General features: G+C 40.9%; 1 protein-coding gene across 1 annotated transcript in view; it reads left to right on the top strand.

Annotated features, from left to right (window-relative positions):
* SLC6A3 (solute carrier family 6 member 3) overlaps positions 1 to 17,922 on the top strand; it is a 711,041-nt gene that overhangs the window by 633,844 nt on the left and 59,275 nt on the right. Inside the window, exon 8 of the mRNA XM_078685725.1 lies at positions 5,737 to 5,849. Coding sequence (XP_078541851.1) covers positions 5,737 to 5,849 — 113 coding nt within the window. The remainder of the gene's footprint in view (positions 1 to 5,736; positions 5,850 to 17,922) is intronic.

Below are 17,922 nucleotides of genomic sequence, written 5' to 3'. Positions count from 1 at the left end.
TGCAATGCTGCTGCTGCTGGCTAAAAGACAGGTGGCTATTCACTGGCGGAAGAGGCAACCACCGGCAGTAGCGGCCTGGTTAAAGGCGGTAGTATATTGTAAAGATCAGCTTGAGGGGTATTGGGAACAGATGCCGGGGGCTCTAGACCTGTGGATATATGGTCCCCATTTGCGGATTGGCTGAGACTGAGAGGTGCAGACTTTCAGACAGAATAGCTAACACTCAACCAACCACTATGCGGCCACATTCACACTGTAGAGGGTAATTGTAAGAGACGCAACGGGTATCTACATAGTACATACTGGCAGAACGTGTGGAGGGGGGAAGGAATTTGTATGCGAGACACCGCCAATTGTAAATTTAAGTGACGGATTTCGAAATTGTCGATGCTGTGCTCCCGGATGTTCCATATTGCAATATGACACCTATGATTACATTTCTGTGTACATTCTTACAATTGTTTATTACGCTGCCTGCCCACGAGGTTGTTGGCCGAATAGCTGTGTTCTTAGCTACTGCACGATTGCTGCCGGCCTCCGGGTTGTGGGCGATGAGCTGTGTACTGTATGATGACCCAATAAAGGTTTTTGAAAAGCAAAAAAAAAAAAAAAAGTTGTCTAGAGATGTGCAACATTCTGTGATAACGCACTACTACAAATATAATGTGTGATCTGTGTTGACATTTCACAAAATATTGCATTTGTAGTACTTATGGTCCCAAGGGTCTGTCTAGCTAAGTTTGTAAAATCTTAATATGCTATTGGGGTTGCACAGGAAGTGCAAATTTGTAGATAGACCCCCTACACACACATTCTTATCTGCTACTCTATTAAGCACACTCACCAAAGACAGCAATTGTACACCCCTATGTGGACTGTTGTAGAACAGCTAGTGAGGTAGGAGTCACTTCTGACCCAAGCAGAAGCTTGCAGTAATCCTCAACCTTCACATGCGGCACCATCTGTGTTTGTGGATTATGCTTTGGCTTTTAAAAGGAATGCAGACAAAGTACAGGGGAACATCAATGTCAAGATGTGAAGTAGTAGGGGAAATTGGTTAAATCACCTTGCTCCACTTGGCTTGAACTAACTCCAGTGAGCACAGATCTAGGGCAATTTACGGTTGACTAATTCACTATGACACTTGCAAAGTGGATTGGCCATGTCCTTTTCAAATATGCAACACCAAAATGTGCATAAACATTAAGCAGTAGATAACCTCAACTCAGAAGTGTCGGCCTCACCGATCTGCCATTTTGTCTGAACGGCTGCAAAACAGTGAATGCGGAAAGCACATGCAAATATGCAGTATGGTAAAAAGAAACAGAAAAAACATGAAAACGTTTGTCAAAAGGGTACCTTTTTTGCTAACATATCAGACATATCGGGTGAAACCCTAACCGTGACTTTTTCAATAATTAACTCGAGTTTAGAGAAAATTGTTTTGCACCCAGTCCATCAATTTGGACAACAGACGCTTCAATTTAACAATCCCAAACGTGTGTCAATGTTGTGCAAGCTTATGCATGAAAAACAACATGTAAAGTTATTTTAACTGACAAATGACTCTGGCAAAAGTGAATTGAGCATACGAAAATGTGCTTCCTACTTTTGTCAAGACATGGCACACTTTGGGATCTATTTTACTACATGCATATATATATGACGAGGTGCAGTACATTATGTGACACATGCCAAGCAATACTTCTTTCAGCGCAGGTGAACCAGCCCACCCTCTATGCTTTTAAACTGGCAGGCTGAAAGCAAAGGCAAGAACTACCGCACAGTCACTGCAGGAGGCCACTGATGTACACTCTCACACTAAGGTTTGTTATTACCAGTAAAGAATATTTGCAATTGCCCGAGGTTTTGCTGAAGTTAAAAGATCTTTATTTAGATAGATAGCAAAAGTGGCACCACTTGGTGTTTTCACAAAAAAATCTCTCAGTCCAATTGGAGATAGAGCTACTTTCCTCAACGTTGTCGTTAAGTGAAGGACATATTACTAAAAAGTGACGAAATTAAAATGCTAGCAAGTCAGAAAAAAAGTCGAATAATTTTGTTGCAATGTCTGTGGTTTCTACTGAGACTTCCTCCATCTGTGACAGCCTGGCAAATTAAATAAGGTAGAAGCACATTTTAAACCTTTTTCTGTGTCTGAGTTGCCAATTAGATTAACAGATTACAATAACTTGAACACAAATGAAACTATGCTCTTAATATCTTTATTGATCACAAGGAAATAGGACACCTATTAGACCGGTGAGCCTACATAAAATAAAAACGCCTCTTAATTTTGCAACAGAATGTGAATTCAAAAGACCAAATAGGATGCTGCTGTTAGCACATCTGCAGCCTGCAAAAAACACAGTTGATGGACAGAATGTAGAACAATGTCATACATTCACCCCAGTACAAAGATCTGGGCCTAAATCCATCGTTTTTTTGCACTCCACACCACCCTGGCTGTATGCAGACACTGGCTATATGCAAATCAGCTCTGACCCTGTGCCTCATGGGAACAGTCCAGTCCGAACTACCAAGCCATGTCTTTCCCAGACCGGAATCAAGCATCCAAGGACCGGTTTCTGGCTATCAGCCTTCATCAGCCTGGATAGCTTGACTCCAGTGGTGTGGAGAGCCTGGGACTCACGTCTCAGCATACCCAGCCCACTCGGGGTGAAAATTGCAAAAAACACATCTGCAGCCACCATGACTCTTGCAATAATAAAGTTGTGTATTTAAGAAACATAATGTGGCTCGATGTCGCACAATGGCATGATGAGAGTGCTGAGAAAACTGCATGTATAGATCTTTTTATGTGTATATGTGTGTGTGCGCGCCTTTACACTGCATAATGTACTGCCGGTGTAAGTCATTTTTATGCACCACGAAGCAATGGGACAGTGATGGTCACTATGAGTGTGTGCGGCTCTCGCTGAGCACCCAGCTTCTGCGATTCTTCATAAGCTGGTTGTAACTTTGTGATGACTGATCTTCTTGTGCTTGCACTCGGTCAAATCTGCTAAGTGTCACCACTGATCATGGGTGATCTACAGATCCTGTTCCACCTCAAGCCCTGACTGGATTTCCACAAGGATCGCTGTAATTAACAATGAAAGCAATAAATATAGTAATATCACATTGCATGAATGTGCATGTAGAGAAGTTTGCTGGTTTGGTGGTTGGTAGGTGATGACAGTGGCAATTTTGCCAACATATAACCTTTTTTTTACCAGTGACTGATTACCTTAGGATGAAAGAGATTAGACAGGTAGTAACCACCAAGGTGCTCCAGTGAGAGCACGTGAGCCTTGACTGACTTGACTGACATTAAGTGGAGTAGCTTGACTAAGGATTCAAACCTCAAAATGACACATGGAAGTCTGATGCTCAAATTTGTTGAAACTTCTCCTTCGTGAGGCAGATCACATCCAACCACTTATTTTTTTGCCTCTAACGTGACAAGAGCCTCTACCTCTGCACCAGCGAGATAAGTAACCTCCTGCAAAAAGGATTTCCTCACAACAACCGTTCCTTGAGGGCATAGATGTTATGTATCTCATCATCTTGTTCGACCACACAGTGAATGATGATGTCAATGTCAGTGTGGAAGAATTCCCACTTTCTGATTGGTGGTTTTGGTTCAGTGTTGCCATGTTACTGGCTGCCACTGCTTTAAACTGTTGTGTCAAGATATGATCCTCTAAAGTTACAGGACTGTTAATCCTTCATTTTTAACTTAAGTGGTGTAATTCACTTACTTCGGATTCGCTATGTGGATCACCCTGAAGGTTCACCTGAATATTGGCATGGCCATCAATATTTCTGAGTGTGCGGGTTCACGCAATGCATTGGACATACACATTTAATTATTGCAGCCTTTCACAAGAATATATGATGATATCCCGCATTCTTTTTCCCCGCAGTTGTGATTCCGCATACCATTACTCCGCAAGTAGGAACAACGACTTGCGGAGGGGGGCGCTGGAAGTTGGAATAATATAATTTACTATTCCAACTCCAGTCTTTTCGGACACTAGGAAGGTGTTGGATTTTAAATCCAACACCTTCCCTCTCCCCTCCACAAGTCGTTGTTCCGACTTGCGGAGTAATGGTATGCAGAATCACAACGCGGTCGTGGTAACAACCGCATTGTGATTCCCTGCGGGGAAAAATAATTGTGGTAAACGCTGTTTACCCGTTCACATATTTCACATGAAAGATCGTATGGATATGGTATAATCAGTTTTCATTAGTGGCTGAATGAGAATTCATACATAATGTTACGTGATTTGTAATTGCTGATAAGGTAATAGATATGTTTCTATCAGTATGACCCCTTGCAGTGTGAGTGTTAATTACATAATCCTTAATTTCTTAATTATTTGTTTCTCACTCTAGTTTTATTTTGGTAGTATAGTTTTCTTTTTCACCGAGTTGAAGCTCAATCGTTTTATTTTCCCAGCACCTTAAAAGAGAAAAGTTTCAAAACCATCTCAAACTTTAATATTTACAGTTACAAATTCTATCAACACGCGGGTCCTATTCACATTCAGGCTTTCTATCCAATTTTGGGTGCAAGCTTTCATTGGTATTTAAAAAGAGATTGTGCTTTGTGTACACATTGAGGGTGTTTGTTCCTATAGTTCACCTGGCAATTCATAGGAGCAAATGATGCACATGTATATGTGTATGCTGGAATTGGAAATAACATTCAGTATTAGCATTTTATTCACAATTCCTTGGCAAAATAGGATCCTATTGTCCCCCCTTTACTTTACAAATCCTCCACAACCTCAAACTTGTCAGTGTGCATTGTGGACCGGAATATACGGCCAGATTCATCAACGTGAAATCAGCTCGCAAAGGGCCAGATTCTGAGAATCTGGCCCTTTGCGAGCGCAATTTTTGCATTTGGAATTCATCATCCCAAATGCAAAAATTGCTATTATAGAATTCGCAATTTTGCGAGGAATTGCATTTAAGGAATCTCTATTTGAGATTCCTTAAATGCAATTCATGAAACATTTAAAAATTGCGAATTCGCAATTATGGGCCTCTATTTACCGCAAATTCAAACCTCGTGGTAAATAGCGGAAACTTAGAAAAATGCACTGAAGTGCATTTTTCTAAGTTGTATGTTACACACACACATGTCCTTGGGACATTTGTGTGTGTAACACCAGCGTCCAATGTCATTTCAGTGGTGCAACAGGGTGTCCTTTGGACACCCCTGCACCCTTGAAATCGCAAACTCAAAATGCGAATCGCTAATAGTGATTCGCACATTTATATGTCTTCCCATTCATTCCTATGGGCCTTTAGGCCCATAGGAATGAATGGGGAGTTATTCCTTATTTGCGATTAGCAATTAGCTAATCGCAAATAAGGAAGCTGTAGGAATCGCAAAATAAATTGCGATTTGTACATGAATCCCATTTTGCGAGTCTGTAATAGCGACTCCTTAATAATCGCTATTACAAACTCGCAAAACGGGACTTTGATGAATCTAGGGGTTAGTGTCCAAATCATTATCGGACCATTAGAATTGTGAACCTCATGCAACTAATATCAATTTGCAAGATTGTATTTTTCGTGTGGTGAGTGACCACAAATAATTACAGCAAAGAACTGTTCATAATTTCCTATTTGTCAATATGTGATATTTCATTGAAAGTTGATTTGTTTTTTATATTACACGCATAATTAAAATAATTGAACTTTCTTACTTAGGTCCGGGATTGATATTTATCATATATCCCGAAGCAATCGCAACCCTCCCTCTATCCTCAGTTTGGGCAGTCATATTTTTCATCATGCTTCTGACATTGGGAATTGACAGTGCCGTAAGTAAAGCTATTTTTCTCACCTGTACCCTCTCTCGGTGGATCCTGAATCTTCTGTGAAAATCAATGTGCTTTGTTCCCTATCCTGCTATATTCGCCACAGACATCCTAAATGTTTGAGCAGCTCAATGACAGACTTGAATTATTATTTCACAACCCTAACTTATCTTTACAAAGGATTTTAAATATCTTGGGAGTAAGCCCCTCTATTGCTAAATTTTAGCATGACTGAATGTTGATTAGGAGCTAAATTTGCGGTCCAAAAAATTGTGCATGTCGGTTCAAAGAATTATGGGACTGATTACGATGGCAGTGAACCCGGCACTGACAAGTTGTCAGTGGCGGGTTCATCGTGAGGCCATTTTCCACCCGCCACATTATAATGGTGAGTGGTAAAGCGGTGGTTGGAAACTCTGACTGCCATGCATCCTATGGGCTCCTTGAGCCCGCCGGTGCTGCGGAGGCCATCGTATTCCCATAAATGGTGGCGGTGCCTATCAGGCATTTCCGTTTGGATTGGTTCACCCGCCATGGAAAGGCTGATGGGGATGGAATTTGGGGGCCCATAGTGGGCCCTCCTTGCACCCAGGCACTTTGGGTTTGGGGTTGGCGGCACCTATGGTGCCCCCTACATTTCCCTGCACCATGCGGCAGCATGGTGCCTGCTACGTAGTGCAGGGAAATGTACAAAGTGCATTTATAACATTGCGGCAGGTACTGCTGCCAGCAGCACACACCACAATGTTAAGTGTGCTACTTGCGGCCACTGTTGTGATGGCTGCATCGTAATACGAACTGTGGGACTGGCGCCTTGTAGACGGGCAGTCCCTCTCCTTGAGACAATGGCGGACAGACTGAAGTCCGTCTGCCATCGTAATCAGCCCCTATGTTTTGCAGATATTTCTGACTTCCTCTTGAGAGAGTGTGGCACGTTTTTAACAAATGTAAGTGTAGAGTTATGGGTAATAATATGGGTGTTCCACATGAGAAGCCATGGTGGGGGTCATTAGCAAGCTGGTGGACAGCCTTTCTTCGTGATTTCCATTGGCTGCCATGATATCCAAGGATTAAGTTTAAAGTGTACTGTCTTGCTTACAATGCTGTTCCTCAAACAAACCTTCTTATCTGAACTGCCTCCCACATTAGGCAGGCAGTCATGTCTCAGAATATGTTTCTATCTACTCATTGAGGCTGAGCATTGAAAACATCTCTCGCAGAGAAGTGATTCTTCACTGTTAACATGACTACTTTGTGGAATTACCCACTTCTCAATGTCAGTACCCAGCCCACTCTAATTAATTTCAGGAAGCAACTAAAAATGCATATTTTCTGCCTCTTCCTGAACCAACACCTGCCCTATACTATGTGAATTGTTTGTGCTATAGATAAATCACTCTAGGCTCAAATAGTGTATGAGTGTTATCTGAAATAAATAAACAAAAAAGTAGAATTGTATGGCCATTTGAAAACAGTCCTACAGTTTTTACACCATTTGCATGCATGCAAATACTCCTAAAAAGGTTGGAGTAAGTGTGCAAAAGAAATGTAAGTCTATACTTCTGGCAGTGGGTGTATAAACAGTGCTGTTTGTGCAAGTACATTCTATCTAAATGTGCAAGTTGGGCAAGATTAAGCATTGGTGTACACTGTGAAGAGGCAACAATGTACTTTATGGGTGTAAAAGAACGCATGCCAATTATGGCCCTAAACACACACACACACACACACATATATACATATATATGTTTGTGTGTGTGTGTGTGCATATAAATAAATATATCACTTGGATTCCACTGTTATTATTGCAGTTCTCCTTTCTCCAACAAAACGGGCACAGACCATAAATAAATATATATGTTTATATATGTGTACATTTATCTATATTCTGCAGTGCCTGCTTTGAGCACTTCAAGTACTCGCATGTTAGACGTTTTTTGTGCGTCTGGCTAGACATAGTATTATATATATATATATATATATATATATATATATATATATATATATATATATTACCTACTGGCGGTCGCCAGTAGGTATATATAGTTAGGATTTTTTCTCTATGGGATTTTTGAAAATTCTATGTCTAATAACTTTGGCGTTTGTGGACGGAATTGGCTGAAATTTTCAGGAAAATGGAACATTTTGTTTCTGAGCAGCCCCTGAAAATTTGGGGGGGGGTCGTCAAGGGGGGCCGAGAAAAAAGGGGGGTCCCAAAACGTGTTTTTGCCATGCAATTTTCCATAGGGCGGTTGGCCTCACTTCTAGCTCGAACGGCTGAATGGATTTCCACGAAACTTGGCAAAATTGTAGATATTGTTTGCCCGATGTGCCTTTGCTAGGTCTCAAGATATGTGGTCCTGTGAATTTTGAGTAAATTAGGTTTAAAAAAAGATATATATCTAGAGCCGCGCCCGGTACGCGTACCGGTGAGCGCTCCAGGCGCGCCACGCGACTTGCGCACGGCAAGCTGATTGGTTCTCGGGTGTCTGTAAACATTCGAAACAGTCCGCAGCGGCCGCCATCTTGTGTCTCGGTAGGATTGAGACACAAGAGGTGGCAAGAATCAAAGGGGGGAAATGAGCAAAAGGGGGCAGGGTACACCCCCCTGACCCCCTACTTTTGATGTGGGGGCCATAAAAGGCTCCCGCGGGTGAAAAAAAAATAAAACAAAATTCGATTTTCGTGGGGGTGAGCGCCCGGTACGCGCACCGGGGAGCGTACGGGGGAGCGTACCATGGAGATTAAAAATGACAGACTTTAAAAAAAAAAAAAAAAAAGCTTCTTTTTATAAATTGGAGGTAGTTCTGAAAAGAACTTTTTTTTTGATTTTGTTGTTTTATATATTTTTTTTTTGTTTTTGTTTTTTTATATTTTTTTTAGACTTTTTAAAACAATTTTATATTTTTTTTGGATTTTTGTCAAGGGAAAAACAAAAACAAGGATTCCAAAACTGCTCAACAGGAGCAAAAAAATTTGAAAATTTAGGGACTGGAAGAGCAGCGGTGTTGCTGTTTCTTTAGGGCAATGAGTTCAACACTCTGCTCCCCATAGCAGAGCAGTTCGTCACACTCCGTGCACAAAAATTTGATGCCTGCAAACACCGGCTGAATGTTAGGGACCATTCTTCCACGGGGTGGTCCCGAAGGTGTTGCTCCACCAGTGGAGGTGCTGCCGCCATCTGTGGGTACATTCCGTGCCAGCTCTCTGACACTCTCCCTGGCAAAGTTGTTAGGGTGTCTTCTTTTCACATGCCTGATCAAATTAGCATTCCCAAAACTATATTTTTTCAGAGGATTGCCTCTGGATAAACTACTCCCACATATTTTGCAGGTTACTTTGGGAGCGTTGACTTTTTTCTGTCCTTCAGGGATGTCGTAAAATTTCCAGATGAAATGGGTTTTTTTCTTTTGCTGAGGAGGGTCCTCATCTAAAAATCCATCTGAATCACTGCTGGATGACTCTCTTGCAGCCATTGCTGGAGATCAGAAAAGTAGGAGATAGAGTAGACAGAACAGCTCTTGCTCTCTCCAAGTACAAAGCAATAGTGAGAGAAATGGGTGGGTTTCACACAATTTGGAAAAAAAAAAGTTCTGAACCAATGAAAAGTGTTATTTTAAAGTCACATGGTTTGACGCGCTTACGCTACGCGCCCCGGGGCGCGTCCCGGGCGTGTATCGTAAGCGCATCGGGGCGCTTACGTTGCGCGATCGTATGCGCTTCCGGGTGCGCTTACGCGGTGCGTCATAAGACGCATCTCGCGGCTACGCGATACGTGTCTTATGACGCAAGGCGTGGCGGCTACGCGATACGTCACGATGTTGTTTTCGTTCGCGGCAATAGCGCTTCCGGGACGCGCATCAGTACGCGCCCCGGGGCGCGCCGCAAGATTGCGCTTACCCGTGCGTTCACCTGTCCGCGCCCCGGGAGCGCACCAAAAATAATATAAAAAAAAAATAAAAAAAATTATAAAATATAAAATTCGATTTAAAATGTATTATTTTTATAAAGATTTGCTATTAAAAAACCTATGAAATTCACTGAAAAAACCATAGGTTATAGACCATATATAGTTAGGAATTAGCATTTACAAAACCTTGAAAATTCACTGAAAAAAACATAGCTTATAGACCATATATAGTTAGGAATTAGCATTTAAAAAACCTTATTTTACTCACACAAAACCATTGAAATTCCATATATAGTTAGTTGTACTAACTATATATCGCGCACCCGCAATCCACTGCTGATGATGTCACATATTACATCATTCATGACATGGTCAGTGACATCACTGATGACATCACTGATGACATCTCAAATGACATCACTGATGACATCACTGATGACATCTCATTTGACATTACTCATGACATCATTCATGTGATGATACGATGAACCTCTTCAGACTCTAATATAACCTTAGATACACTCAGTGTAAACAGACACTCACAGACTGTCACTCATCCATGGAGTTACTCACACACCTAATCAGTCTTGCAATCACACCTCCATTTCCTCAACTATATAGTTAAACACACCTTACTTATTGAAACATATAATAACACATATTTACTCTGTTATACAATCCCTGATACAAGTTCACAATAATCCATACAGCCACTCACACATTCACTGGCTCTTATGCACAGTTATTTATATATGTCAACTACCACATGTACTGTGTTTTTTTACATATGTACTTACTTTGACATGTAGCACTGAGATATCCATTCACTCACCAATACACTCATGCACACAGTAAACCGCCCATACAGCTGTTTCCACATGCACTTTTGAACCCATACATCTAGTGAATCAACTGCTCACACATCTATGCACAGAGTCATACACCTCCCAGACACCCACACACACACTCAGTCTCCCATACAAATTCTTGGCCAACTAATCAATAACCCATATAGTTAGTCATATAGCTAATGATCAACACATGCATCAGATTACAAAACAACAGACACAATGGTGCACAATTTAAAACAGTTTAGTCACTAACCCATGCACTCAGTGAGACACATTTAATCACTCACTTATACAGTCAGTCATGCACCTACTAAATACATCATCCAGACACTTATACATCCACTCATTCTTCAATATATAAGACATATTTTAACTTTACAGAAACATACAGTCACTGGATGTTGTCATCAGTGATGTCATCAGTGATGTCATTTGAGATGTCATCAGTGATGTCACTGACCATGTCATGAATGATGTAATATGTGACATCATCAGCAGTGGATTGCGGGTGCGCGATATATAGTTAGTACAACTAACTATATATGGAATTTCAATGGTTTTGTGTGAGTAAAATAAGGTTTTTTAAATGCTAATTCCTAACTATATATGGTCTATAACCTATGTTTTTTTCAGTGAATATATATATATATATATATATATATATATATATATATATATATATATATATATATATATATATATATATATATATATATATATATATATCCATATGCAAACGCTCCCAAGAGTGGAGGTGCCACACATGGCATGTTATTTTCTTTTCTTTATTGCAAGACTGCCGGGCAAACAGACATCGTGGTTACAGCTTAGTGATGTGCCAATATTTCCAAACGCATTTTGGGCGTTCCTCATCCTTGGTCTCTAGAGCGGCAATAAAGAGGTCAGTCAGCAATAGTTTTTATCGCACTCACGATGGTTCTTATATGACCCACCCTCATGGGCATATACGCCAAGTGCATTGTGGTTTCTGAAGTTCATAAAATCAAAGTTGATTCCTTAGTGGATGCTGCAAAAGTCTCCATAATTCAAAATAAAGGCCACAGTTGGTGCTGTCAACTCACGAGGCTGATGCTCAGCTTACTTTCAGTCACTGCAACAGGACACGCCGCACCCTCTGCACCTCGAAATTCAAGGTGCTGGACCTGCACAGTCAGCAGCTGGGCGCCTTCGCGACCAGAGCAGGCTGCAACATATCGATATGCAAATGCCCCCAAGAGTGAAGGTGCCACACACGCTGTGTTATTTTCCATTCTTTATTGCAAGACTGCAGGGCAAACTAACTTCGCGGTTATAGCTTAGTGATGTGCCAATATTTCCAAATGCGTTTCGGGCGTTCCTCTCCCTTATTATGTATAGAGGTGCTCATGTTTAAAAAATCTAAATACCCCCTTGAAGCTATATAGGATGCCATGTTTCTGTTTAGTTGATCATTGTATCATTTTATGTATCAGTTCACACTGATGATGATATTCTTTTTTCTTTTAAAACATTTTTTTTATTGAACAGAGCAATAGGTAGCCGATGGTACAAAACATATTTCACTTACAATTTGAATATCAATACATTTTAATACATTTCTAAAAAACCGTTGGATATCAAACAAGAGATAAAAAGAAGATAAGAGGAAGCGAGATTCATCGACATAATAAAAAACAGCCAATATCATCATTAGGACTTTCAAGAAGTTATGTGCAAAATCCACAATTTATAAAGTGCAACTGCAAAGTGCAAAACTACAATAAAGTGCTACTGCAAAGTGCAAAATGTACAATAAAGTGCTATCTTAAAAGTGCTAGTGCAAGCTAGTGCAAATCAGCAAAAGATGCTAATAAAGTGCAAATGTCCTAAAAAAAACCTTGTTGCATTCATAGATGCAACGGCTGTTATTGATGAAAAAACTTTTATTGTCTAATCTCGATTTTCTTTTCGAATCATCCTCCCTTCAGTTGTTCTAGATTCCCAAAATATTTCCAATTCTTTTCAAATCTCCCGATGGCTCCCACTCTGCCAGCATAGGCTTTTTCAAAAAGACAGGTTCTCCTCATTTTGTTAAACCCTTTTAATTGTGATGGGATCTCACTGGATTTCCAGTTTTGAAGTATTAAAGATCGAGCAACAGCACAAGATATAAATATAAATACTTCTTTAGCTTTATTAAACCTGCTACTATCCTTGCATATACCGAACAGGGCCGCTTCTACCACTGGCAGAAATGTTTTCCCAATGGCCTGTTCGATATCCGCAAATATCCCCTTCCAAAAAGGCTCTAGCTGCGGACAAGCGAAGAAAATATGGTGCCATCCTCCCTGACCACTAGCCATACATCTAAAACACTTGTTCTCAACTTCAGGGTACATCCTCTCCAAAGCCTCTGGTGTATAATATGCTAACCAGCGAGATAGAAAGGACATCCTCTTATAATTGGCTGCGCGTAGAGATTTATTTCCCAGCTGGCACAAAACCTCCCAATCCTTAGAAGAGAAAGTACACTGAGTCGGGAGGCTTATTTTGTCCAAATGTCTGTCTACTAATGCGGTTTGACCAGAGCGATGAAGCATCTTGTACCAATGTCCTGTACCTTTATTTTTTCCTCCATAAAGAGCTGTTAACAAGACATTTGGGGAATTAGGCAGACCACTGATCTCTTTTATGATGAAATAGACAATCTATAAATATTCAAAAAAAGTCGGTCGCCAGGGATTATTAGTTCTAGCTAAGACGTCCTGCCAGCTAATTACCCTGTTTTGGACTACCAGATGTCTCAACACGTAGAACCCGCAAAGTTCCCAATTTTTTATGTGGTTCAAACTTACTTGGAGACCTATTTGAGTACATCCAATTAAACTTAAATAATGGGAGCCATCGGAACCATGTTTTTTAAAAAGGAGCAACAGTCTAGACGCATATTCTCTTAGCGTCTTGTATCTTGACCTCTTTGGAAACTTTGCAGTTTTAAAAAAAATTGGAATTTGAGAACCTGCCTCTTGAAGCATCTTTTCAAGAAAAAAGTGATCTCTTGTCTGATTACCCTCAGTAATCCTGCCATTATATAAAAAAATGCAGCTTCCTAGTATGTCTTCAAATGGGGTAGAGCCAAACCTCCTTGATCTACTGAGAGTTGTACCACGGGCAGTTTGACTCTCGAAGCTTTATTGCCCCAGATAAATCCTCTCAACATTGTTTCCAGCTCTTTAAAGAAACCTAAATTAATTTTAATGGGAACATTGCTGAACAGAAATATTAGCAGGGGCAACACTGATATTTTAATCAATGATACCCTGCCTATTACTGATAGAGGAAGCAAAAACCATTGATCTAGAAGGTTCCCAATTTTGTTCTTCATTCTAGTATAATTCAGGACAAAAAGTTTATCATATTCGCAAGTCACGAAGATACCCAAGTATCTGATTGGGTCGCTTCTTGCAGCTTGGGCTTGTAAATAAATAGGAAGAAAATGTAAATCGGTGTTCAAAGCAAGGACCTTGTTTTTTTTAGCATTTATTTTATAGCCCCCTATCTTTTCATAGTCCTTGAGCTCTCTCATTAGGTTCTCGATATTTTCCTTTTTAGGTGTTAAATAAAGGATAATATCATCGGCAAACAACTTTAGCTTTGACATACCGATGAAGGGGGGCTGAATAGCCACATTATCCCTGATCTTTACCACTAGAGGCTCAATAAAGAAATTGAAGAGCAAAGGGGACAACGGGCAACCCTGCCTTGTTCCCCGATTTACCCTAATCTTCCCGGCCTGTTTTGCATTAATTATTACTTGAGCCGATGCTCCCTCATATATATTATGTAGCATCTCAATAATTGGGACCGGGAATCCAAATTGGCCGAGAGAATAAAAGAGTTGCTGCCCAGTTGACCAAGTCGAACGCCTTTTCTGCGTCGACCATTAAGATACAAGCTGGAATCGAATTAATATTAAAATAGTCTACTACCTGTATTAGGAACTCGGTGTTTGCTGCCATATAGCGTCCTGCAATAAACCCTGTCTGATCATGGTCGATTACTTCCTGGGCTGCGAGTACAAATCTTTCCGCCCATACTTTCATAAGGATTTTATAATCCGAATTTAATAAGCTAATTGGCCTGTATGAATTCACGTTGTCTTGGTTTTTATTTTTTTTAACAAAACATATAATTGTGGATTCTTTAAAATCCACAGGGACATTCCCACCCAATCTAATATAATTAAATAGCTTTTTCAAGGGTATTACTAGTTCTTTAAAAAAAAACTCGTAAAATTCAATTGGGTACCCATCCTGACCACAGGCCTTTGCCCCGGATGTTGCCTTTATACATGCTTGTATTTCAGAAGTACTTATTTCGAGCCCGATTTGGTTAACCCGATTTTCTGAAATTCTGGGGATCTCTATATTTGCAAAATATTCCTGGATAATTTCTTCCCCTACCTGATATTCCGTAGAGTAAATTTTTTCAAAATGGTCCAATCCGAGACCCGCAGAGTGGACTGGAGGAGGTAGAGATCTTGTCATCATCTACCTCCTCCAGTCCACTCTGCGGGTCTCGGATTTTCACTATCTTTGATGACTCCTGCCTCTTTCTCACAGAGTTAGCCAGTAATTTCCCCACCAGTTGACTGTCTTCGTAGATCTTTTTCTGGAAGGCTTTCGAGCTATTTATCTCCTCCAGAATAAAAAAATCCCGTAAAAGTGCTTTGGCCTGTTCTAGTTGATTCGAGTGCTGTTGGAACTGTAGGGCATATTCCTTCTCTACGGCTGCCTGTAGCTTCGATATTTTTAGCTTTCTTTCATTCGCCTGAGGACTAGTATACACGATAATCTGGCCGCGTGCTGCTGCTTTAAATCCGCCCCATACTGAAAAGGGTGCAGCTGTATTATCATTCATTTAAAAGAATTCTGTAATCCACTTTCTGAATCCTGAGACCCAGTCCTGATTTTGGAGCAGGGTACAATCCAACTGCCACTTGGGACGCTCCCCATCCACCCCTCCAAATACTAGTTCAAGTTCGATTCTGCCGTGGTCAGAAAACGGATTGCATCCAATCTGGGTTTTTGAAATCTGAAGAGATCTAGATATCAAAAAGAAATCTATTCTGGATGCAGTCCTGAACCGATGGGAATAGCATGAAAAAGATAATTTTTCTACGTTCCTGCAGCGCCAGGGATCACGTAATTGATATTCAAGTAAGAGCGCTTCAAAAAAACATTTTGTTTTAGGCTTTAACTGCTTCTTTTTCTTATTAGAAGTGTCCCTTTTCAAATCTTGAATATAGTTAAAGTCGCCTCCTAGAATAATCTGCCCTGGGGCTCCCCTTAAAGCTTCGTAAATTTCTGTCAACCCTGAAATGTCATCAAGGATGGGGCCGTAATAGTTCACAAAATGTACTACTTTCTCTTGCAATTTTGCTTCAACCCATAACCACCTCCCCTTGGGATCTCTTTGAGCCTGTAAGAATTCCCAGGGCAGATTCTTCGAAAAGTAAATAGCGACTCCTCTCTGGGCTACCCCTGCTGATGTAAAAAAAACATGAGAGAAGTATCTCGGAATAAACAACTTAGGGGCATTAGACTTCAAATGTGTCTCCTGAAAATAGACCACCTGGGATTTAAGAGATATTACCCATTTCAAAAGAGCCCCGTACTTCTGTTTATTTAACATTCCATTAGCATTAATTGACAGGATATTGCATGTATTAAGTTTCATCTAAAAAAGATCTTTTCCTTGTTAAGTACCTACTATTAGAAATCGAAAAAATACTATACCTATTGCGCATGTTCCTTTTGACTGCATTTACCCCCCCCCATCCCCCATCCTACCCAGGAATGTGGAAACTCCCTTCCCTTCCACGCTGTCCACATTCCTCCCACTTCTTCTATTCTGGGTGTCCTCTTGCTATACACCCTGAGTGACCCGTTAATCTGGGTCTGCCCCGTTCTTACTATTATTTTACGATTAACGCTAGACAACGCTCCTCTTTTACCCCCCCAAAAGGAGAAGGAAAGAAAGAGAACAAAAGAAAAAGAGCAACTCAGAAAGAGTAAAGCATTGCAAGCCATGGCTTGATTTTTCAGGCCCTGGCCCCTGTAGAAATCTCCTTAAGAAGAGATTGTGCCTCTTCTAAGTCGGTAAACAAAAAAAACTTTCCCTTGACCAAGACCTTCAACTTAGATTGCTGTGCAATCGAGGCTTGGACGCCGTTTGCTTTAAATAGATGTAAAATTTTAACAAATTCTTTTCTCCTTTTTGCAGCTGCTGCTGTCATGTCAGAAAAGATCCTACATTTTGTTGTTTCTGACACGAAAACTGTCGTTGTTGATAGGCTCTAGAAAGAATCCTCTCCTTAATCCTATAATCAGCAAAATTCAATAAAATAGTTCTTGGAAATGTTGAATTTGCAAAGCGCTGTGCCGGGACCCGGTGAGCCCTTGTTATAGTCAAATCCCCCTCAAATTCTGGTTGAACTGTTTGCTGAATAAAAGAATTGACCCACTGAATAGTGTCAGAGCCTTCTGTTCCTTCCAGAACCCCTACAATCCTTAGATTTGATCTTCTAGAGTGGTTTTCAAGCTCCTCCAGCTTCTTTTCAAGAGAGTTCTTCTTTGTGGCAGCTTCCCTAGCAGCCCCCGTGGCCAGGTTCATTTGATCTTCAAGGGCAGATATCCTTGCCTCTGCCTCCTGTAATCTACTAGGGAGCGCCAACATTGACTCCTCAAATTTGTCCATCCTTGAATGTAAGGCAGCTATTTCCACTTGCTGATTATTCTTTATTTCCCGAATCTCATCAAGGATCAAATTCAGCAATTCACGGATATCTAGCTGATATCTCCCCTCAGATCCCGGGGGGCTGACTTTTTCTGACAATAAATCTACGTTTGTACTCATGTTTCTCCGATTAGAACTCAGCTGCAGGCCTTCTCCCTCTACTCCTTCTACCCCAAATACTCCGCTTTGTATACTCGGTATTTGAGAAGAATCTTGCACAGAACCCCCCTCATCTACCACCTAATTTGCGAAAATTAGGGGAGATTGCAGTAGGGACGAGAGCATAGGTTCAGGTCCTTGTTCATGGCAATGCGTCTTAGTTGTTTTTGTCTGACCTGAGTCTTCAGTCAGTGCAATGTTAGCTGGCGTGGCAGCGGGAGTTGGGGCTATAGGGGATTGTGAGGGGAGAGACTTCGGGGTGGTTTTCTTTGCAAAGAGTGGGTATCCTTCATCTCCTTTCCTCCAATACCACTCTTATTCTTCTCCTTTCCAACCTGAGATGGTGTTTCTGAAGCAAATATCAAGGTAGAAGCTGGCA

Source organism: Lissotriton helveticus, chromosome 4_1 (assembly GCF_964261635.1).
Source record: "Lissotriton helveticus chromosome 4_1, aLisHel1.1, whole genome shotgun sequence".
NCBI lineage: Eukaryota > Metazoa > Chordata > Amphibia > Caudata > Salamandridae > Lissotriton > Lissotriton helveticus.
Note: the sequence above shows the minus strand (reverse complement) of the source record. Positions and strands in the feature narration are given on the sequence as shown.